Here is a 22,693-nt window from a genome sequence, read left to right on the forward strand (position 1 = left end):
GGGAGCAGGCGGGAGAGACATATGGGAAGTGGGCCGTGTGGCACAGTGTGGGACCAGAGAGAGCGTGCACCGCCAAAAGTACTGATTCTTGTCACACAGGGTGCTCTCTGTCCCAACATTTGCCAGTTCCTGTTTGTCCAGAGAAGTCAGAAATCTACATGTCATATGAAAAATTTCCATTTGAAGATTTACAGTTTTTAAAAACACTGCAGGTCATAACAAACAAAATGGATGTTAGTAGCTGGATGGCGCTAGAGTGGAACCCATCCTAGCCGGACACCAGACCAGCATTCTTTGGTTTATATAATGCCGTTTCTCCAGATTATACTACAACAGCTCAGGCCACAGCCACCGCCCGCGTGTCTGCGAGACCTAGGGAGTGCTGGGTGTGGTGACGCACGCTCTTAACCCCAGCATTCTGGAGGCCGGGCAGGTGAATCTCCGTGAGTCAGAGGCCAGCCTAGTCTGCATTACCGAGTTCTAAAACAGCTAGGGCTACGTAGACCCTGTCTCAAAAACAAAACAAAAACAAACAAACAAACCAAAGCCCCAACAACAGAAGATTTATGTTGCAGGTGACAGTTTTTCACCTCTCTGCTCAATTTTTTTTTTAACCTTTAGTTTCAGAGGCCTTTGGATCTTGTCCCCACATTCTGTAGCCCACGGGGCTCCTCCTCCTGTAGACCAGGGAAAGGAAGGTGCTTGGAGGAGTCTGTCAGCCCCGCGGCCCGGATGTCCTTAAGCTTCATTTGCTGGGCACGGCTGGTTTCTTAGGATGTTTGAGTGGAGAGATACGTGGGTAAAGCAGGGTGGAGACTTTAGTGGACAGCCTGTGTCCACTTTGAAACTAACAGTTCTCTCCTCCCCTCCTAGGGACCTCCGGCAGGGAGGAGTCCGGCAAGCCCACGGCAGCTGGTTCCGCCTTTCTTTTGTCTACAACCACTATCTCTTCTTTGCTTGTACGCTGGTGGTGCTTCTGGCCATCGTCCTGTACCTTCTGCGCATCCACAGAATTCACCGCAGACAAACCCGAGCCTCGGCTCCACTGGACCTGCTGTGGATCGAGCAAGTGGTGCCGATGATTGGGGTGCAGGTGGGGCCGTGAGGCTGGAGCGGAAGTGGAGAAACTCCAGTTCCTTCGGATTGCTGCTGCTGCTGCTGCTGCTGCTTACTGAATCCCTCCACTTTCTCGAACTGGCCTCCGATGCTGCTTTGGCCTGTGAATTTCTACTTTTTCACTTTAATTTCTTTTTGGTGCCCAGGACGGGACCTCTTCTCAGAAGCCACAATTTAACTCCGAGGAGCTAAATGTTGAGAGGCCGGTGCTAAGCTTAGCCCAAATGAAGCATGCTTCTCCTTTATCTCAGAAATCTGATCCGTTTCTGGGACGTAGCATTTTTTTCCCCCTTGCTGAAGCAAGTTTTTGATTGGGCAACCGGAGGCATGGTTGAAACCAACTTGGATTGACTGCTACAAAGCCAGAGGCATTCCAGCAAGTGCAGTTGCCCGTTTTCTCTGTAACAGAGAGATCCTTATGTGGAGATCCACAGCCTTGAGTAGGGACCCAAGATCTCTGAGGTTCAGCGGACCAGATTTCAAGGCAACCAAAACGATACAGCTTCCTTGCTTACTTGACAAGCCATTGGCGGGTGTGCTCCGATATCGCTGGCAGTGTTGTTGACTTTGTTCTATAGATCTGAGACGTTAGAGCGCCTTTGAAATGAACGACATATTGAAGATCTGACAGTATTTTTATCTGATACTTGGTCTGACCAGTATAGAAGACATTTCCGTGTCTATGTGCCTCACAGGCTGCTTGGGCATTAATGTCGCCTTCTGAGCCTTAAGTGTGCTTATAGAATGGAGAAACCATGATGGGAACCGGGACCTGGGTTTGCCTGTTTCGGGTTACTGTCTCACAAGCACATAGTGTGCAGAAGCTTCAAAGTGACTTCCCTCATTTCATTGCTAAATGTGTATTTTGGGAAGGAATGTATTTGTTTTGTTTTGTTTTAAGAAAGAATAGCATCAGGAGAGTGGGCAAAGGCAATAAATCCAAGGTTTTGCTTTTTGTTTTGCTTTTTTTTTTTTTTTTTTTTTGAGACAGGGTCTCTGTAGCCCTGGCTGTCCTGGAATTTGCTCTCTAGACCAGGCTAGCCTCAGACTCAAACTCACAGAGACCTGCATCTTCCTCCTGAGCACTGGGATTAAAGGCATGAGACATCATGTCTGGCTTAAAGCCAAAGTTCTTACTTTTTTTTTTTGAGACGCTTGAAAGACAGCAAATTCTAAACTTTGGAATAACTAGATAAATCTGCCAAGGAGCAACCTGGCCACTTTCTGGATGTCCGTCACAAACAGCTCTCCCATTAGTGGGGAGAGGACAGCCATATTCCCGATGTTTCCCCCACTGCCTCTCAGAAACTGCAGGAGCCTCTCATGTGGTCTATGGTCTATGATCACTAGCTCCTCCCTGCCCCCACGGACTCCTTATTTCCTGGACAAAACCATGAGGCCTGCTTGGGATTGTTCCCAGGGCTGACGCAGTAGTTTGATTTCTTCTTTTAGGGTTAAGTAAGGCAGGTCTCATGAGCCTAACTTTCTAGGTAACCAAGGCCAGCCTTGAACTCCTGATCTTCCTGCCTCCGTTCTCTTTGAAGTGCTGGGTTTAAAGGTGTGTGCCACCAGGCCTGGCCGGCTTTCCTTTCATTTTGCCAAAGCCTTTTATTTCTAGGGTTAGAAGACAGAAGAAGAAAAAAGGTCTAGAGAATGAAAAATGAATATCTTTGAAAATAAATTCCAACTGGGAACAGAAGGAAATGAAATGATTTATGAAATAGAGGAAAGAGTAAAGATGGTCTTAGGGGTAACCAGTGTGAGGGTAAGGGACCCAGCCATTAGGCCAGTCCTCAGCTATCAGCACCTCTTCCTCCTCCTCTTCCTCCTCCCTTCTTCCCCCACTTCTCCTTTCTCTTCTCCTTCCTCCCCATTCCTCTTCTTCCTTCTCCTTCTCCCCCTCTTCTTCTTCCTCCTTTCTCCTCCTCCTTCCCCCTCCCTCCTGCTCTCTTTTTTTTTTTTTTTTTTTTTTTTTGAGGCAGGGTGTCACTGACCCCAGGCTGACCTGGTTCTCAGTGGTCGTCCTGCCCCAGCCTCCGATTACAGACGTCTGCCACCACGTGTGCACACTAGGTGAGTGCACACCTAGCAAAGATTCTTTCATTTCACGTCCTTTCCACTAGGACTGCGCCATTGACATTTCTAATGTTAAGACTTCTCAGCCGTCTCCATTCTCCATCATTCTCATTTTTTAAGTCCTGTGAGAGCCTCTGCTTTTTTTTTTTTTTTTTTTTTAATGTTGCTTTAAAATGTTCTTACTGGCCATTTGCTTCCTCAGGGGACATTTAACTTCATCTTGGTTTCTGTACAGCTGTCTCGGTGTGTTGGGAGAGCTAGTCAGAGTTCCTGGGCAGGTTAACAGGGACCGTATCCCTGTGCAGCTGCTGAAGCTGGGGGAGGGGAGGGGAGCTAGTCCAGTTTGAAGCTCTCATTACTGAACTTCCTCTTTGTCCTGAAGGTACTAGAAACTACCATTTGTCAAGCACTTGTTTGTGTCACTCTTAAGAATGTCGTGTTCTTTATTGTATGTTTATCTAATCATGGCGGCAGCCCTTCGGATTGATACCCCTACGTTCTTTTTATAGTTGAAAAAAAATCTCAGGATGCCTATCCTTATTATTTCTCAATATAAATATATTTCTTAATTTATTTTAATTAGTCTTTGAGTTTCTGTTTGGTGCACTACATCCTGTTTACTTCTTTCATATTATGGGATCCAGACTTACCTTTATTACCGTAAGATTTCCCAGAGTTCCATGGGTTAAGAACAAGAAGGGACAGTGTTACACGGCTGAAAGGAACTGAGCGTATTGCTCTCCACTTGTCCCTGTGTGCTTACGTCATCCCCACTGGGTAGACTTCAGGTGGAATCTCATTAGCCACGTTTCCCCTGCATCTGTTTTAGGTTTATGTTTAAGCAATGAACTTAACTTTGCACATTTTTTCCTTACCCACAACATTCCAGTAATAGAATTACTATCTGAGTGACGGACATATGCCTCATAGAGATCTATCTACCTCATTATAGAACATGGTGGTGATTCTTGGGAAGTTTCCAGACTGCGATTTGTATGTGACTCCTTTGTAGCTGGACTAGGAATTAAGTAGTAGCAATGGTTGTTTCAGAGCCTCTTAAATCAGTCTCTTAGTTTATGTTTCAACTCAGTCCGTGGGATGGCAGACTTCTGCAAACTCATCAAGATTTTGTTGGCATTATAAAAATTAGTATGTTCAAAACTGAGGATGTAAAACCAAGTTTTGGCACCTTTGACTAACAATACAGAAGAACAAACATTTGTAAACAATGATTAAAATCAAATACTTTTAGGTAATGGTCTGTATTGTGGGTGGCTCTGTCCTTGGCCTCCTAACTTGGAGGTGATCTAACTGGAAAAGCTATTATACCATAGGTGGGTTCCTGTTGATGCCCGGCTTTCTGTTTCTGTGGGAGGCTTGTGAAGGTTCTGTTTTAAGCCAGTTTTGCCCTGTTGTATATGCCAGTGGACTGTCATTGTGTTTCATATTTCCCCTTGGCCTAGTATTTCATTTTGGTTTGTTAATACAATCATTTGAGGGACAGAGGAGACTCACACACCAGCTGACCATTTTCTTCTCTGGAAATCTGAGCAATAAAGAGACTCTTTTATATTGTAAAATGGAGTCATTGCTCATCCTCTAAGGGCTTCCAGTTTTTCAAATATGAACCAGATCAGTGCTTCCACTGCATAAAAATCAGAGTTGAAAATGTTCTGAGTCATGGGATGTTTAGCCATGCCTGCATGCCAGACAAGCTTGAGGATGTCTCTATTCCTGAGCCCCTCTTTATAGCAGGACAGCAGCTAATAGACCCCCACCCTCACCTCCAGCCAGCTAGTCTAGTACTGTAACAAAACACCTGAGATCATTTATAAAGAGAAGGGTTGCTCTGGGTCACAGGTAGATGTTTAACTCCGTAGTCGCGTGTCCCTTTGCTTTGGCCTGCAATGAAGTGTACACTGTAGCAGGCACAAGTGGTGTAGCAAATCGGATGCCTAGCTCATGGCCAGGATGCAAGAAATGATGGAGTTGGGATTCTCGCTCCTCCTCCAGTAACTTAAAGACCTTCTAGGAAGCTGTGGCCACAAGGGGCCCATCATTCCCAATAATGTCACCATGGGGACCAAGCCTTTAACACATGGGCCCTGGAGGACATTAAATCTGTGCACCCATGGAGCACAGCCCTGAGTTGGGCTCCTCTGGTAGGAAAGGATCTGCCCCTTTATTAGCTTCCCAGGTCCGCCTCTGCCAGCGGGAATCCTGAATATGCCAACTGCTTGTATTTCTGCTTCAAGTTCTCCTTCCGCACTGTCCATTCAGTTGAAGCTGTAAGTATTCGCCACGTCTCCTCCAGAGTGTCTATCTTTAGCACAGTCTCTGTGGTGGCTACGCTGTCTGCCACTGTGACCCCCGACCTTAAGGACAAAGGCTGCAGCCCCTCCCTGCTTCAGGTGGCTGAAGCTGCTCTTAACATGAATTACATTAAGAATTTCATCAGCCAGGAGGTGAAAAAAGAATTTTGTGGAATTCTTAAATTTTGTGGACTAATTCTTAATATTCTGATACACGTGGAGTTCTAGAAAATGTGCAGTGTATTAGAGTGTCGACAGTCATCTTTCTGTGGCTCTGTGTGGCCTATGCCCATATATAACCCACCATTTACCCAAGACCAGGAGGGCTGCAAGTAAAACTGCTATTCTAAATCCCCAATTATCAGGGAACCAACTTCACTCTGGGCAGCCACTAATAACCCTGTTGCAGCAGACGCAGATCTCAGTGTAGGTTAAAGATACAAACCTGGGCCAGGGAGACAGTGTAGTGGGTAAAAAGCAATTTCCACACAAAGAGAGGAGAGAACCAACTCACAGGAGTTGTCCCCTGATCTCTGCATGCACACGCATATGCAGTGTATATCCCCTGTCATATACATTCACACAATAAGTAAATTCTTAAAAAGATTAAATGATGTCATCAGAGTTATGGCCTAATCAATCCCATGGGGCTGGTAAAAGGAAAAAAAATCCTGGGTTAGCTGACTGAAAATACATATTTTAATTACCTTTATAATTTAAAAACAATTGACAGAACTGTTGACAGACTGTTGAAAACATTAAAGGAAATTATTTAATCCTTTAAGTGTGCAATGGCTTTTTCTGAAATAGACATTTGGGGCATAAATCAATAATCATATATTTCCACCAATTCATGCTTTCTTCATTCAGTATTTGGTATATAAATGGTGTCAGTGAATTATACAGATAACAAAAATAGTTACGATGATCTCTCTTCACCAGGACCATACAGAAACCATAATCCAGTTAAACAGCTAAATACTGGATCTGTTCTGAACATGCTTAACTGTAGTCAAAAATAAATGCAGCAAAACATCTGAGACTTGAGCCAACTCGGGTCGCCACGTGCTTGGGGTGGCCATAAAACCGTCATGTGATCTTTGGTTGGTCCCTCCTTCCCTCTGCTGTCTGCTTCTCACCGAAGACTGGATTTAGAGATGGGAAGCAGGTGGTCTGCAAGCTGCCCTGGTCCTCTCCTCGAAGGGGTTCTGTCTAGAAGAGCGTCTACCCTGCCGGCCAACAGACAGGGCTAACAGGTTAGATGAGGCCTGGTGATTTCGTGGGGTCTAGGAGGAGTCCTGAGTTCTGAGGTGAAGGGAGCCTCTTTTGTGCAATAACACAGCCCAACAGGGCCTGGGACTCGGAGAGTAAAATGCCTATGTCATTGTTTTTGCTAAAACTAGCTAAGATCAGTACTCTTTAGGATACACTGAGACTCAGAATAATTATTAGAGTTAAAAACAAAAACAAAAAACCCAAAAACCATAAAAACCTGATTATCTTGTTCAAAAACTGCAAATGTGCAACCTCAGGTCAGACATGTTTTTTAAAAATTGAAATTGTCAACATGTAATTTTCATGATATTTACTCCAGGGCTGGAGAGATGGCTCAGTTAGAAGTGCCTGCTGCTCTTCCAGAGGACTGTGCTTGGTTACTAGCACCCACATCAGGCATGTCAAAGTCACCTATAACTCCAGCTCTAGGGACCCAGTACCTTCCTTGGCCTCCATGGGCTCCTTCATACACATGGCATATATTAATACAAACACACATATACATAAGAGAATGTTCACTTCAAAAACCTAGCTAGTTAGCTAGTTAGCTAGTTAGCTGCTTATAAAAACCAGAAACAATGACAACCCTACACCTTGGTAACAAACCAACATTCAGTCACCATTCCATTGGTCGAGTAACTCCATTGGGGCTTGTGTTCTTGAGTCTGTCACTGTCACCACCAGCTTGACAAGTGGACAGGAGTCTGCAGCACATAGAAACCGAGCTCTAAGACATCAGACTGCATATTAAGCAGCAAATGACAGATGCTTGTTTATGCAACAGTTGTTTTAAAGGAAACCTCTGGTATAAGAACACCTTAGTGACATTCTTGATTCAGTGCCCACCTTAAAAGTTCTGAATGACCTGACCAATTTGGAAACCGTGGCCTGTCAATACCACCGTCCTGAAAAGACCCGAAAAGGTCTTGTTCTTGGTGATGAATTCCCAGGGCAGTTCCAGTCCTAGGAAACGATCCTTGGAGAATTATTTTGGAACTCTTCGGAGTTCATTCATGAGCCAAAGGGCACCACTGAGCAGAGCCAAGGAGCCTGACTGGTGTGTGGCAGCCAGCGGAGTTGGCACATACATAAGCAGAGTGCTGATGCCCAAGGCCACCTGTCACAGAAGAGAGAAGAAAAGTCGTGATCCTGAGTGACTGCACAAACCCACATGCTGTCTTGCAACAGCTGTCAGAGCAAGCGTCCATAAAGAAATCCATTACAAAGTCACGGTGCACACATCCAGAGGGCAGGCTCACCTGCATGAGCTCCCACACTCAGCCCCTGCTTCCTGTCCCCACTGGCCATCTGCTGTTGTAAAATTATAAATAACAAACAGGCTGTCTTTTATCCCTTAGGTCCGGCACCAAAGTGTCCCAAGATATCTGATAGCTATCTTAGTATCTATCAGTCACCAAAGCCTCTCACCCGCTCTGCTCCATCCCATATCACACTGCTGAAGGCCTCTCTCTGAGCCATTAACCATCTCTCTACCTATCTAGTTCCCAAGGCAGGTTATCCCCATGCCAGAAATATTCGTCTCAATTCCCTTGCGGCTTAGTGTCCCAGCTGCCACACACTCTTGAACTTAAATCGCCACAAGAAAGAACACACAACACAATAACCTCTGACCCAATTGATAAGATATAATTGCCCACCTAAACATACAAAGCCCGGTACACACCCATCCCTTAAGAATATTCAGAACAGGGGCTGGGGATTTGGCTCAGTGGCAGAGCGCTTGCCTGGGAAGCGCAAGGCCCTGGGTTCAGTCCCCAGCTCCGAAAAACAGAACCAAAAAAAAAAACAAAAAAAGGATATTCATAACAACCTGTAAATACACAGTGGAATCTTAAGGTCAGCCTCCATGTTCTCTCCGTGGCTTCTTCTCCTGTCTCCTTCCGTGCCAGTCTCCTCCTCTTCCCTCAAACTTTTCTCCATCCTTCCTTCTTGTCCAATGACAGGCCCCGTTCTCTCCTGTCCTGTTTCCACCCTCACCTTATGACATCCTACAGCCATCACTGCTACCATTCTATATGCCTCACTTTTTATGTCTGTGGCTATTGAGAGACACAGTTTTCTGTTCTTGTTGTTTGTTTGAGGCAGAGTTTCACCGTGTAGCCCTGGCTGGCCTAGAACTCACTATGTGGACCAGGCTGGTCTAAACTCACCTGCCTCTCCCTCCCAAGTGCTGGGATATAGAAATATATAGTTTTGCACTGTTAAAAACACATTGTTCTGGGCTGGAGAGATGGCTCAGCAGTAAAAAGCACTGACTGCTCTTCCAGAGGTCCTGAGTTCAATTCCCAGCAACCACATGGTGGCTCACAGCCATCTGTAATGGGATCTGATGCCCTTTTAGAGTGTCAGCAACAATGTGCTCATATACATAAAGTAAATAAATATTTTTTAAAAATTTATTTATTAATTATATATAAGTACACTGTCGCTGTCTTCAGACACACCAGAAGAGGGCATCAGATCCCATTACAGATGGTTGTAAGCCACCATGTGGTTGCTGGGATTTGAACTTGGGAAGTCTGAAAAAGCAGTCAGTGCCATCTCTCCAGCCCTAAATAAATCTTAAACAAAAATATTCTTAAACTGCTGTGCCATATCCCTGCTGAGACATATGGTGGTCGTTTTACTTTATTTCCAGTTTACCATCACAATTCTGAGTTTTTTTACTCAAAGCTCTTAGTGTTAGTTTTTCTGAGGCAGACACAACTGTGTTTTGGGGATCAAAGCTTTACATATTATATATTTTATATATGATTATATTGTCTAACTGCCCTCTGAAGATAAGGCTCATGGTCTCACCAAGAATACCCAAGCGTGCGCACTTCCCCAGGCCCCTGCGTGCTCCCCCACATCCAAGCTGACTCTCCACAGGGCGACGAGCACAGAACGGTGTTCATTATTTCAGCTCCTCCCTAATCTTCAAAGGCTGTTGTGTTTATCAGCCATGTCGCTCCTCTGTGACAACAGTGGATTGCCACCTTCTATATCATTACTAATCATAACATTAGCTTCTTTGGCGGATGCCATCAGACCAAGAAGGGCTTTGTACCTGTGCATATGCCAAAGCTAGCAGAGTCACCGCTGCCATCTTGGTTCTTCGAGGAAGGGGGATTCTCCGGGACAGGAAATAGAGCATTGTAATGGCAGTGACAGACGTGACTCCCTACAAGAGAAAAAGATGATCGTGATGCAGCTAGGGTTTCCGTCACATTGACTCCTTTCAACTCACACACCTCAGGAGCCAGGCACAGCTTTCCTAGTCAGGAGGAACGATATCCACCCAGTCACTCCTCAGCATTGCCACCATTCCCTCTGCTCCAACTGAGGTGGCATTGGCACCCAGGGTGCCACTGGGGTTTGTGTTTACTACTTGGTACACACTTCCCTTCCCTTAAGTGAGAGTCTTGCTTTTTAAAAATCAGACCTTGTATCCTTAGCTGTAATTTTAGATCTAACTTTATATTTTTCAAAGTTTTATTTTTATCTTTTTGTGCATGGGTCTTTTTGTACATGCGTGTCTGTGTACCATGTGCCTATGGTGCCTGAGGAGGCCATAGGAGGTGACGAAGCCTCTGAAACGGGAGTCACTCACTTAAAGCAGGCTGACCTTAGCCCAGAGAGGATTTAACTTCCTGGGCTGCGAGTGGAGGGTGGTAGTGCCGTCAGCTGGTAAAGACAATGAAAATCTCGGTTCATTTATACCAGAAGAAGGGTCTGGGTTTGGCACAAAGCTTTCTTTTCTCCATCAATGCCAGAGAGAATGTTTTCTATCATATTTCTACGTTTTAGAAGGAGATATAAGGTCAGCCCAGCCCCAGTCACAGTTTATTTATGTTAAAATACTGTGTTGGGGTGGGGACTGAGACAGCCTTGAATGTCAGCCCTAGCCCCTAGATATGGTCCTCTCTACTTCTGGTCTACCTCTCACACTGGGCATACATACCTTCCTCTGATGGCATCCTGCCCTAGATTAACACTCACTCTAGAGGTTTCACTCACTCTGCTGCTCATGCGTTAAGAATGCTGCAGGAGAAGCTCTGGGGTCTCCTTTGCTCTCTCCTGACATGTACTGGTGACAGTTAACCTTCTTGTTCTGTTATAGCTTCTCTTGGATTCACCAGTAATCAAGGTCTCCCACTTATGCCTTGTGCCCTGTGACCCTACCCTGCCTTCTTTAACAACACTACTGCTTCATGGGGGTCTCCCGGGTACAGTCGATCACACTCAGGCTGCCAGGGCAGTCTTAGTATGGCTCTCCCACAACTAGGAACTATCTGCCTAAATAGATGGAAAAGTACTAAGGAAGCTCTTCCACAGCTGTGTGTTCTGTAGTCTGTTCTCTAGGACTCACATCTCTGCTGCGATGGCACCTAGGCACATTCAGGATGGGGAGGGGGGTCAGTACTATTTGCCTATCTGATTGGAAGCTAGAATTTGGGTGTAACAATGACAAAATGTCCAACCAGACAACTGGTCCTAGAATTGCTTCTAAAAGAACAAGCAGTTACTGCCCGGCTACCTGAGGCCATCAGTGCCTTGCTGGCACTCCCAGTACATGGTGTGGGGTCCTGTGCCAGCAGCACAAAGCAGCACTCTTACCAGAAGCCGGTGATCAAACTGAACCATAGTAGGATTCTCAAAAACATTCTTCAGGATGGGAGAGAAGGTCAGGAGGTCCTCTGGGATCCAAGATTCTCCCATTTTGGGGAAGGAGTTGTAAACGAGCCCAGCATCCAGCCCTGCCACAAAAGCCCCTGCATGGCAAGGTACACGGAGTTATTAAATGAAGGCCAAGCATTAGCTCTGAACACAGAGAAGTCTCTACAGAGCTAGACAGAGGATAACATATCAGAGGACAAGAGAGACAAGCAAGTGGGGCTTCTCAGTGAGGACATACGACACAATCTTAGCAGCACCCCAAATCCTCTGCGGCAACCCCGAGACTCCAGTGTTTCTGCTAGAGACCAGAACTCTGGAGATTTACTGTTTGTTTGTGTTGACTCTGTGTCCTTCCTGTCCCTAACTACTGCTGCTCTCTCTAGGAACTTGAGGTTTTACTCCCTGGCTCCCTCAGTCCCTGCTTACACAGCAGCACAAGAAGACACTCTGATGGGTTATGAACCGAGACCCTTCCCTTCAGCTCCATTCCTCCCCACAGCCCCAAATGTTACTGATGTGCTTTGTTGTGCATTATCTGTCTGTCTTCCCAAGGATTCGATAAATATTTGTTGAAGGAGCAAAGAAAATAAAAAAGTCACAAACTTACAAACTAAACCTTGTCCAAACACAAAAAGAAGTCAGGTCTGAGTAAATGGATGATAGATCCATTGTTATCAACAAATCAAAGAAATTGGAATCATTGTTTTAAACATGATTTATAACATCAAAATTCACATTATGTAGAAAAGAAGTGAAGAGCAGAAAGTCGGGGTAGGTGGGCTGGTTTGACTTAACGTCGTCCTCATGTCGGAGCAGCACTCTCCAGTGGAAGTTTCCGTGATACTGACATGCGTGCTCTATGTGCTTCCTGCAAACATTAGCCAGGCGGCGCCTGCCCCTGCCGAGTACGCAGGGTGGCCAGTCTGACTGGATGGAGCCAATGCTATTTCACCTGAAGCTAAGTTAACCACGTGGAGCTTCTCAGTCCTACACTAGATAATGCGTCCAAAGTGAGAAAGGCAGTGGTGAACACACACATCAAAAGAGAAGCCTAGGGCTGGGACAACGGCGCAGTGGTTGCTGCTCTTCCACTAGAGGGGAAGCCAATTCCTCTTCTGGTCTCTGCGTATACCTGCACACATGTGGCATACACTCACACACATACACACACGTGTACACATAAATAAAAACTTTAAACTCTTAGGAGGAAAGGCCTACACTGGTCTGAGCGCCAAAGAACTTGTCATCTTTGACCATCCCTGAGGACAGGCCGTCGGTCTGACCCATTCTGGTGTAATGTCCAACAATAATGCTTACAGAGTACAACTACACAGCGTTTGCTACATGCCACACACTGTTCTAAGCCCTGTATGCACATGACTTAGTCATCATCTCTGCTTTATACACGGTTTGCAGTCCCCAGTTAGAGCTAGAAATTGATTTGAACTTGTGCACTGTGGATTTAATAAATGCTCAATGGTTTTGGTCAACTGAGTGGACAAAGGAGCAGGAAACAGAAGAGACGCTGGGTTTGAAGGAGCCTAGTGTGACAGGAAAAGATGAAGAGGCAGCAAGAAGAAAGCGTCAGCAGGAGCTGCTACTTCAAACTGCGTGCAGATGCTCTATGGGTGCTGGGCCGAGCCCTACCTGAGAGAGCTGTGAGGAACACCAGGCCTGCTGTTCCACCAGCAAAGCGTCTCAGCCACAGGAGCTGTCGGGTTTCCGGTATCTGCAGAGGACAATCAGGTCAGCTGTTCGGTAGGAACTGTGACGGCACAAGATCTCTAATCCAAACCCGGATAATTTAAGGTCAATGGTTCTGTCTGCTAACGAGGATAAGTACTCCCAGCAGACACTGATCCAACACAGGATAAGTACCCCCAGTAGACACTGTTCCAACACAGGATAAGTACTCCCAGTATACACTGATCCAACACAGGATAAGTACTCCAAAAAGACACTGTTCCAACACAGGATAAGTACTCCCAGTAGACACTGATCCAACATAGGATAAGTACCCCCAGTAGACACTGTTCCAACACAGGATAAGTACTCCCAGTAGACACTGATCCAACACAGGATAAGTACTCCCAATAGACACTGTTCCAACACAGGATAAGTACTCCCAGTAGACACTGATCCAACACAGGATAAATACCCCCAGTATACACTGTTCCAACACAGGATAAGTACCCCCAGTAGACACTGTTCCAACACAGGATAAGTACCCCCAGTAGACACTGATCCAACACAGGATAAGTACCCCCAGTAGACACTGTTCCAACACAGGATAAGTACCCCCAGTAGACACTGTTCCAACATAGGATAAGTACTCCCAGCAGACACTGTTCTAACAGGCTAAACACTCTTAGCAGATATTGTTTCAACATCCATCTGTTTCATTGTTGGATCCTGAACAATCCAAATGAGGCTGGACATACCTAGATATTTCAAATACTAAAATTTAAATAGCCCCCAGTTTCTGGATGGAGGACATGACCCTATATCACTAGCATTTATCTCAAATTCTTTCTGTAATTAGGTAGAGTATAAACAAAAAGGGCAAATTGATAAATGTTATCAGTAACCTGCCACAGTTTGACTACAGGTTTGGGTGTGTGTGGGTGTATGTTCTATTCCAGTGTTTGGATGTGTGTGTGTGTAAGTGTGTGTGTGTATGTGTGTATGTGTGTGTGTGAGAGTGTGTGTGTGTGTGTGTGTGTGTGTGTGTGTGTGTGTGTCCCAAAGAACTGAAATCACAATCTCACAGATACACTTTCACCAAAGCAAAAGCAACAGGCATTAAAGGGAATCTGGTTTTGACTCACTAACTTTGCATTAGAGCCAGATTTTCCATTTTCCTGCCATGCAGCACCAGGCAGCTGTAGTGACCCCGTGGACTGATGTTACCTTGTGCTGAGGCAGTAGCAGTGACAGGGAGGTCCACAGGCTGCCACAGTAGAGAATCAGTGCTGACCCCAGGTGGGCTGCGAGGCGGTACTGACTGACCCGAGGGATGTCATAGGACTCTGGTTTTTCTTCTAATCCACTTTTCACCATATACCAACCCAACAGACCCTACAAGTCAGGTAGAAAGAGGCAAATCAAACAAGGTTGACAAACTACGTTATCAGAAAGAATGCCCTACCCGATCTGTTTTCTACATCTCCTACAGTTAGTGTTCTATCTACACTAACATACAGTTAGTGTTCAGGAACCGTGACCTGTTGGCAACTCTGTACTAACAGTACTAATGTGTGGTCACTGTGTAAACTTAGGTTCATGTATATAAGACCACAGATGTTTATCTGCACCCAAAACTGTGCAAATACTCGATATAATTTAACATGTAAACCGATGAAACAGAATAGTTTATTCTATGAAAACTAGACTGTATTTAGAAAATTTTAATAAAGTTTAACTTTAAAAATAATTAGTCAAGATAGGTGGGTATAAGATAAACATCTGGGGGAGGGCATACGAATGTGTAAGATTTTGCAAGATTGCTTTGCAATTCTACTCTCTATTTCTACTCTCTAAGAAAAATGAAACTGGGAACTAATTTGTGGAGATGAAGAAATTTAAAGTTAAACTCCAAACTCACAGTCAAAAAAAGACTTTAGCTCTTAGGAAACAAGGCAGGAGGGAGATTGTTAAAGCAAGCACATGCTTGAGCCAGACTATAAGCACAGGCTTATAGTCCCAGCCCTTGGGAAGCAGGGGCAGCAGATCAGTCACTTGAGGTCATACTTGGCCGCATAGCTGGCTGGTCAGATTTTGCTACATGAGACTGTCTCATAAATCCAATCCAAACCAACCAACCAAATAACAACAAAATCCCACCCTCCCCAACAAAATGCATGATTCTACTTACAAAGTTCACAGAACATGATTCACGAGTCTCTGCTTTAACTAGCAAATAAGAAACTACATCAATTCTAATCTTACACAGTAAGATAATTTTATACAATCATGGCACACACTCAACCCCATATGACCAGGTCAAAAGGGCGAGTTTCTTCTACTTCTTCAGGTAATTCTTTGTGGATATTTCCTTCCCCTTTCAAGATTAGCCTGGCTATCAGAACTACCTCTCTTCTGCAGGGACACGGGAAAATGAAGGCATGTACCATGTAAATTCTCTAGCCTACCCCTCTTCCTCACACAACCATGACAGTTTAAATTTCTACCTTCATTTTATTTTATCAAAGTTATATTTTATTCCATCTACCTTTGCCTAGTCACTAAAATATAATAAAAGTAATAAAAGTTAAGATAACTTTTATTAAATTCTCTTCTGCAGCTTCTATTGCCTTGTTAATTTCCTTTTAAAATAATTTGTTTATTTATATTTTATGTACATTGGTGTTTTGCCTGCATGTACATCTATGTGAGGGTGTCAGATCCCTTAAATAGGAGTTACAGACAGTTGTGAGCTGCCACATGGGTGCCTGGAGTTGAACCTTGGTCCTCTGGAAGAACAGTCAGTGCTCTTAACCATAGCTCTCTCCAGCTTGTTAATCTCGTCTTACCTAGCTCATCTCCTTAATTTAACTTCTGAGTTAAATTAACCACCTAGTTCCCTATAGGTCAAATGTTGATGTTTCTTTGATGTTGTGACAGCATCAGGATCTTTACATTTTGACCCAAGTACTTGTAGGTGTCTTCTCTGATTCCTTTTCTTGGCTCTTAGCTTCAACTGTGGGAATCCTGCAAAGCTCTTTTCCTTAAGTCCAGCTTACATGCTTTTAAACACCATGTGTACTTGAACATCAGTTACACTGTATCCAACCTTTCTCCCAGAAACTGTTCTTTCTGAGTTTTCTACAGTGACAATTTTAGAATTTTGATTTCTTTAAAAAACACAGAAATATTATATGTTAATTATTATATCCAGGTGTGGGACATGGGGCTACTTCAGATTGTCCACAGCTGCTGCCTAGGATGTGCCTCGTGCTCTAGAAGGGGGTGTGACTTTGCCAGCTGCAGATAGTTTCTGTGATTGTGTGGCATTTGGAATTCTGGGGACTTTTCAGAGGTCTATAAATGCTAGAGCCCTGAGAGGCAGGGTGATTGCTGGTTGCTGTTGGTCACGGTTTGTTACATAGTCCTATGCAAAGGAGAAACAAGAAGAAGAAATTAGACACCCTGATGGCTAAGATCAAATTTGCCTCAAGGAACTGGACACCCCGAATCAGCAGGAAGTAATCTAACGATAATGTGGCCCCTTTCCTTTCTATCTTTTCTTCTTTCCTATCAGGTGTTTGGGGGTTGAAAAGGGTGGAGAAGGGTAACTTTCTACAGCCAATCTCCAATAGGGACCACTCTTTCTTAGACAGTAGACAAGTTAGAAAAACGGAAGAGAAACTGGAAGAGAGCCATAACAGAGGCACAAACTCTACTTCTAGTAGTATAAGATAATGTTTGTATTGAGAAACTACTTATTCTAGACACCCAACTAAGTGCTTGGTAGGTATTATCTGATTTAACATCTATATTCCCAAGTGGCGCCATTATCTCCATATGTGGAGAGAACATCTTGTGTACTGTACGGATGCACCACTTGTCAATTAAAGAAACTATGGGCTATAGGGAAGGGTAGAGATAGAAAGTGGGGCATCTGGGAGAGGCAGGGGTCGGGGATTCGCTGGGAAGAGGTGACTAGACAGACACATGGTAGGTGAGCACAGGTAATCAGACACATGGCAGACTGTAGATTAGAGTAAATGGGATAACGTAAGTTATGACCTAATAAGAGAAAGGCCTAGCCATATGGCCAAGGTATTTGTAAATATATTTTGAGTCTTAGTCTTATTTCTGGGAGCATGGGGCTGGGAGGAAGAACCAGACATAACTTCTACATCTATCTACAGTAGGGAAATCATATATGACAGAAGTCAAGCCTATGGCACTAAAACACTCATTCTTACCTACTCTATTGTAGCACTTCAAGGATGACTTTCTGTTTTTTTGGTTTTTTTTTTTTTTTTTTTGGTTCTTTTTTTTCGGAGCTGGGGACCGAACCCAGGGCCTTGCGCTTCCTAGGTAAGCGCTCTACCACTGAGCTAAATCCCCAGCCCCAAGGATGACTTTCTTAAATAATTCCAACCCTTTGGAGTAACTCTGGTTTCCCAATCTTGAAATACATCTTACCTGGAAACAGACTAAGCCACAGAGGGCAAGAACACGTCCTTTCATGCCACGGTTGAGCCAACCCTTTCTCCAAAAGTAGGCAGCAGGCAGGATGTATGCAAGGCCTACAGCTCGACCCCACATCCGGTGTGAGTATTCCATGTACCAGATAAACTTGAATTCCGCCAGTGTCATGTCATGATTCAGGCTAGGTGAAATGAGAGTCAAAATGAAGACAGAGGGAACGCTTGACTTCTGTACTTATTTTGTGTGCATGGACACGTATATGGTGCAGCATGTGTGTGGAGTCAGAGACAACTTTTGGGACTCAGTTTTCCCCTCCCACCTTGTGTCTGATTAGGGTCTCTCTTACATCCACCATTGCACTAGGGTCTTCGGGTTGGGCTGGTCCTGAATTTCTGGCTGATTCTCCTGCCCCTACCTCCCTCCCAGTACTGCTGCGATTATAGATGTCTACCATTGCAGTTGGCTTGTTATACAGGTTCTGAGGTTGAATTTAAGGTCATCATGGTTATGGGGCTGCTAAACCATCTCCCCAACTCCTCCATTTGACTTTTATTTCCTTATGGAAGGCAGAAACATTCTCGATCTTGCAGCTTGTTATATTGATCTGCCTTCTTCTTCTTTGGGTAATTTTAACATGACTCGGGACTTAAAGGCTTCGAGTAGGCAGCTCACGACACTGAAGTGAACCAAAGATCAAGAAATAAATCTAATCACTGTACAGGATTTAAAAACGCAGGAACTTGAACAGGACACATGCTGGCTAGTTCTATGCTAACTTGACACAGGCTAAAGTGAGAAAATGCCCCCACAGGATTGACTTGTAGGCAAGTCTGTGGAACATTTTTTAAATTAGCAATTGATATAGGAGGGCCCAACAGTTGAGGGTATGGTTATTCCTGAGCTGGTGGTCCTGGGTTCCGTAAGAAAGCAGGCTGAGTAAGCCATGGGAAGCAAGCCAGTAAGCAGCACCCCTGTGTTGGGACACAGTTCAAGAATGGAGTTGTGTGAGAATTCTGAGTGCTTCTGAGAAAACTCCAAGAAAGCAAAAGTCTTGAGACCTCAGTTTCTTCAAAACACAGGATTGTTCTTGTATGTGTGCTCATGTTCCTCCCAGGCGTAGCTGACAGCGTGGGTTACTTCAGTTGTTACTCATGTGCCTCTGTGGAACACCTTACTCATGTGATTCTTCTTAACCCTCAGAGTATAAACTGCCTGATGCTCCGGATAAAGTTGGCTATTGCAAGAAACTTTAGACCGCCTTAGCTTTAGGCTCCATTCTCCCGGGTCCCACCACCTTTACACACCCACCATGTAAGCACCCTCCATGGCCTCTGCTGAGCTCCTGCCACCAGGTTTCTGACTTGCTTGAGTCCCTGTCATCCCTGCTTTTGAACTGTTATATGGAACTGTGAGTGAAATCAACCCTTTCCTCTCTAAGTCACCTTTGGTCATGGTGTTTCATCACAGCAATAGGTACCCTAACTAAGATGGGATATTTACTTGAGGGGCGTTGGAGATGGGTCAGTGTGTGAGTGGGCTCAGTGCACAGGTGTGAAGACTTGAGTTCGAATCCCCAGCACCCATCTAAAAAACTGAGCATGGCTGTGTGTACCGGTAACTCTAGTACTATGGAGGAGGGACAAGAAGATCACTGAGACTTGCCAGCGTGAGCCTAGCTCCAGGTTCACTGAGAAACCGTATCTCCAAGCATGCTACACACAGACACACATGCACCTTTATCACACATAAACAATATCATCCATTTTTTCCTAACACTTACATTTTAAATTCCGGAAATTGCTGGTACTTTTGGAACTCCGCTTCCCATTCTTCCTGGCTTGTGGGTGGCTTCATCTCCTTTATTAAATGCCAGTCTACCATTGAGAGGCCAGACTCCGTCAGCCTTGGGATAGGACATAAATTCCTGAGTGTTATGTTCTAGATTACTCATAAATACTTGACAGCAACAAGCAGATCTGGACTTAACCCATGGGTATGAATTCCTTTCTTCTTCCTTTTCTGTTTATATTGCTGGGTGTGGAATCCAGGTTCTTCCACAAAGCAGGCCCTATGTGCCCAGCTCTTAATTCCTTACACTTCTATTTTATTCTCTCAACTCTTTTATTTAACTGCCTCCTTCCAACTATTGGTTGTTAATTTTTTTTTCTTCCCCAAAACAGAGTCTCTGAGATAGCCTAGGCCTGCCTCTTACACTTCCCAGATACTGAGATTGCAGGCCTGTGCCACCATGATAGATCTCACTTAATTCTTTCTGTAGCATTTCTTTATAGGCAAAAACAATACTTAAGATTAAAGGAATGCGTATTAATTGCATAAACAGCATTCTTACTATTTTGGTGCTAGGGACTGAACCCAGGGCCTTGCATACACTCATTCAACCATTGAGATCTATATAATGCCAGCTAAAACTAACCTTCTCTATACCAGGAAAAGAAATGTATTACAGAATCATAGGTTCAAGATAATATTATTTAAACTTGTTGCAATTTCCCATAACAGCCTATGTTATCACATAGTATTTTGAAACGGGTTCAATGAACATGAAGATGCACACATACTTCATTAAAATTAGGAAGGGGGTGGGAGGGACAGCTCATCCAGTAAAGTGCTTGCCTGGACACAAGCCCCTGAACCTAAGTTTAAAAGATAAACCCGGGAAACCTTGTCACACCAGAAAGCAAAGGCACCACCAAAGGGCCTCGCCAAAAGATGCTCAGACCAATTTCAAGAGATTCCCACCAGTTCAACTGGGAGAATTTAAGAAAACTAGCAACACAATTCTCACAGTGGGCTAAGATCTATCTAATGCATTTAAATGTATGAACTTGAAAACCCAAGCCCTTTATCTGTAACCTTTGGAGGATCTTGGGAATAGATTCATTATTCTGGAAATAAATAAATGAAGACAGTGAATCGAGTATTCTGACTTTCCTGTGAAGACTGTCTCCTGGGGTAAAGACAATAAACACATTACCATTTTGGAATTCTCATGAAACAATGGATTCAGGCAATAGTGATCAAGACAGCTGAAGTCCCCAACAGATCCCAGAACGAATGCTCTATCACCTATGAGGTATTTTGCCCTCTCATTCCCAATCTGAATCCAATAGCAATTACTCCTTTATAGAACCAAGGATATGCTAAACACACCAGCCAGTCTATGGCTACTTTGGGTACAAATGACTTGGCTTTGTTCAACAATAACAAAACTATAATAAATACATAAAAATAAAAGATGCTGGGGGAAGGGAAAGCTAAATCCATAAAGTCTGTTTACAGCTGTAAAGACAACCTAAGAGATCTATGAAGTGATTGGGATGTATATATGCTCTTATGTGTTTAAGCAAACAAACCGCGGGAGAAAAAGTTAAGAGAAATCTGAGCACAGGAGAGGTAAAAACACATAGAAATAATGCCCAGCAACCAGTTCAGACCGAACCTGGGCCTGATCATGAAACTCCTACAAATAAATCGCCAAGCTGTCCTAAGACAGAGCAAGCTATCAGCTTCTCCACCTGTAACCGAGTGAGCTAAAGTAGACGTGCCCAAAGCTCCCTATTCCCTCCGGATTCCCCAAGAGTACAGGGCTCACCTGGTCACTCCTCCAAGAATAACTGCTCCAGCCACTGTTCCACTGCACACCAGGAGCCATCGGCCCACTGCCCGCTCGGCTGCCCTCGAAGGAAGGGACACTGTGCCTTTTCCAGATTGCAAAGCCACTTCAGTGATGGTGCCGTACTGCCCTGGCCTCAGAGGACGCCTGCCGCCATAGCTGCCGCCGCCACACTAAGGAGCAAGACAGAAAATTGTAACTGAAGAATCTGCCTCCAACACTTAGCCTCAATTTAACTGTAAATTAAATTTACTTACGGAGTAAAGTACCCTGTAAGGGTGCATGTCACAGCTACTGCTCTGTGGTAGTCCGTCTCTCAGCTGCACTACCGCAACCCTTTCCTACCGGGTTCCCAGCATCTAATGTGCTACTCCTCTCCCACACACTTCCGTCAATGCCCCACTTCTACTACCCACTGGGGATCTGGGCTGGCATCGGTACTCCCCAAACTTTTCTGGATCTTACAACAGGTCACTATCACAGCACAAAGTACCTCTTCACAACCCTTAACACACTGTCAGGTTTCAGATGCTCTGTCCCTACGTCCCACTAAGCTGGGAGCTCTGCGTGGCAGGTTCTGGTCAGTCTTCCTCTTGCTTCCTTTGTTTGTAGTACTGGTCCCTTACATACCAAGACCTGATACATATTTAACACATGAACTAACAATCGAAGGAACTGACTCTTCCAGGGCAGGCACCATGTGGGCATTCCCCCCCCCCCCAGGATCATAACCTAACAATATTTCACCTTTTACTAATGATTATCAGAGAAGAGACTACATGTCTTCTCTTGATCTAACACTAACAATAGAAATATGTATGTTCACTTTCCTATTTCTAATTAACTGGGTATCTTAGACAAGCAACTTAAAAGAAGTCTCAATTCTTCTCTTTTCTGTAGAATGGGGTTACACACGAGTTCCTGACTGCTTGGCATCTTTCAGCAAAACCACAGATGTGCAAAATAAAATAAAATAACTGAGCTTTTATCATGTGCTAAAGGTTTAACGTATATTTAAAATTTTAATCCTCGCAAACACCTTGTGTAATAGGTAGTTCTCCCATTCTACAGAAAAGGAAATTGAAATGTAAACGCTAAATAAATTGGCCAGTAATACACAACAGTGGGCAATATTTCCGGATTCACATTCTGGGAGGTGTCTGGACACAAGGAAATGTGTCGTGAAACGTGAAGGAGATCAGGACTTGCAGGCACGGTCCCTTTACTTTCTCCTGGCCTTTCTTTTTTATCCCAGCCCGGCTTCCGTGACCCAAGCCAGCTGTAGTGGGTACCTGTGCTCTAGATGCCGCCTTAGGGACCAGGAGCCCGACATTGCGGCTCCCCATCAAGGCCTTGAGGGGCGGGAGGAACAACCGTTGCATACTGACAGTACAGCCTCTGCGGAACGCACCAGCCAGCGATCTGCGGTCCGCTTCTCTAC

General features: G+C 44.6%; 2 protein-coding genes across 2 annotated transcripts in view; one reads left to right on the top strand and one right to left on the bottom strand.

Annotated features, from left to right (window-relative positions):
* Entpd7 (ectonucleoside triphosphate diphosphohydrolase 7) overlaps window positions 1-6,288 on the top strand; it is a 45,818-nt gene extending 39,530 nt beyond the window's left edge. The window contains 1 exon segment of the mRNA NM_001438191.1: window positions 874-6,288. Within this exon segment, the coding sequence (NP_001425120.1) occupies window positions 874-1,105 (232 nt within the window). The 3' untranslated portion in view covers window positions 1,106-6,288.
* On the bottom strand, window positions 6,181-22,690 carry Cox15 (cytochrome c oxidase assembly factor COX15). The gene is given in 9 exon segments (NM_001033699.4): window positions 6,181-7,896; window positions 9,850-9,963; window positions 11,400-11,554; window positions 13,107-13,188; window positions 14,370-14,537; window positions 17,613-17,799; window positions 19,399-19,521; window positions 21,232-21,425; window positions 22,545-22,690. Coding segments are annotated over 9 exon segments (1,245 nt in total). The 5' UTR covers window positions 22,635-22,690; the 3' UTR covers window positions 6,181-7,764.
* Between the last annotated feature and the right edge of the window lie 3 nt (window positions 22,691-22,693).

Source organism: Rattus norvegicus, chromosome 1, assembly GCF_021556685.1.
Source record: "Rattus norvegicus strain SHRSP/BbbUtx chromosome 1, alternate assembly SHRSP_T2T, whole genome shotgun sequence".
In the NCBI taxonomy this organism is placed as follows: Eukaryota; Metazoa; Chordata; class Mammalia; order Rodentia; family Muridae; genus Rattus; species Rattus norvegicus.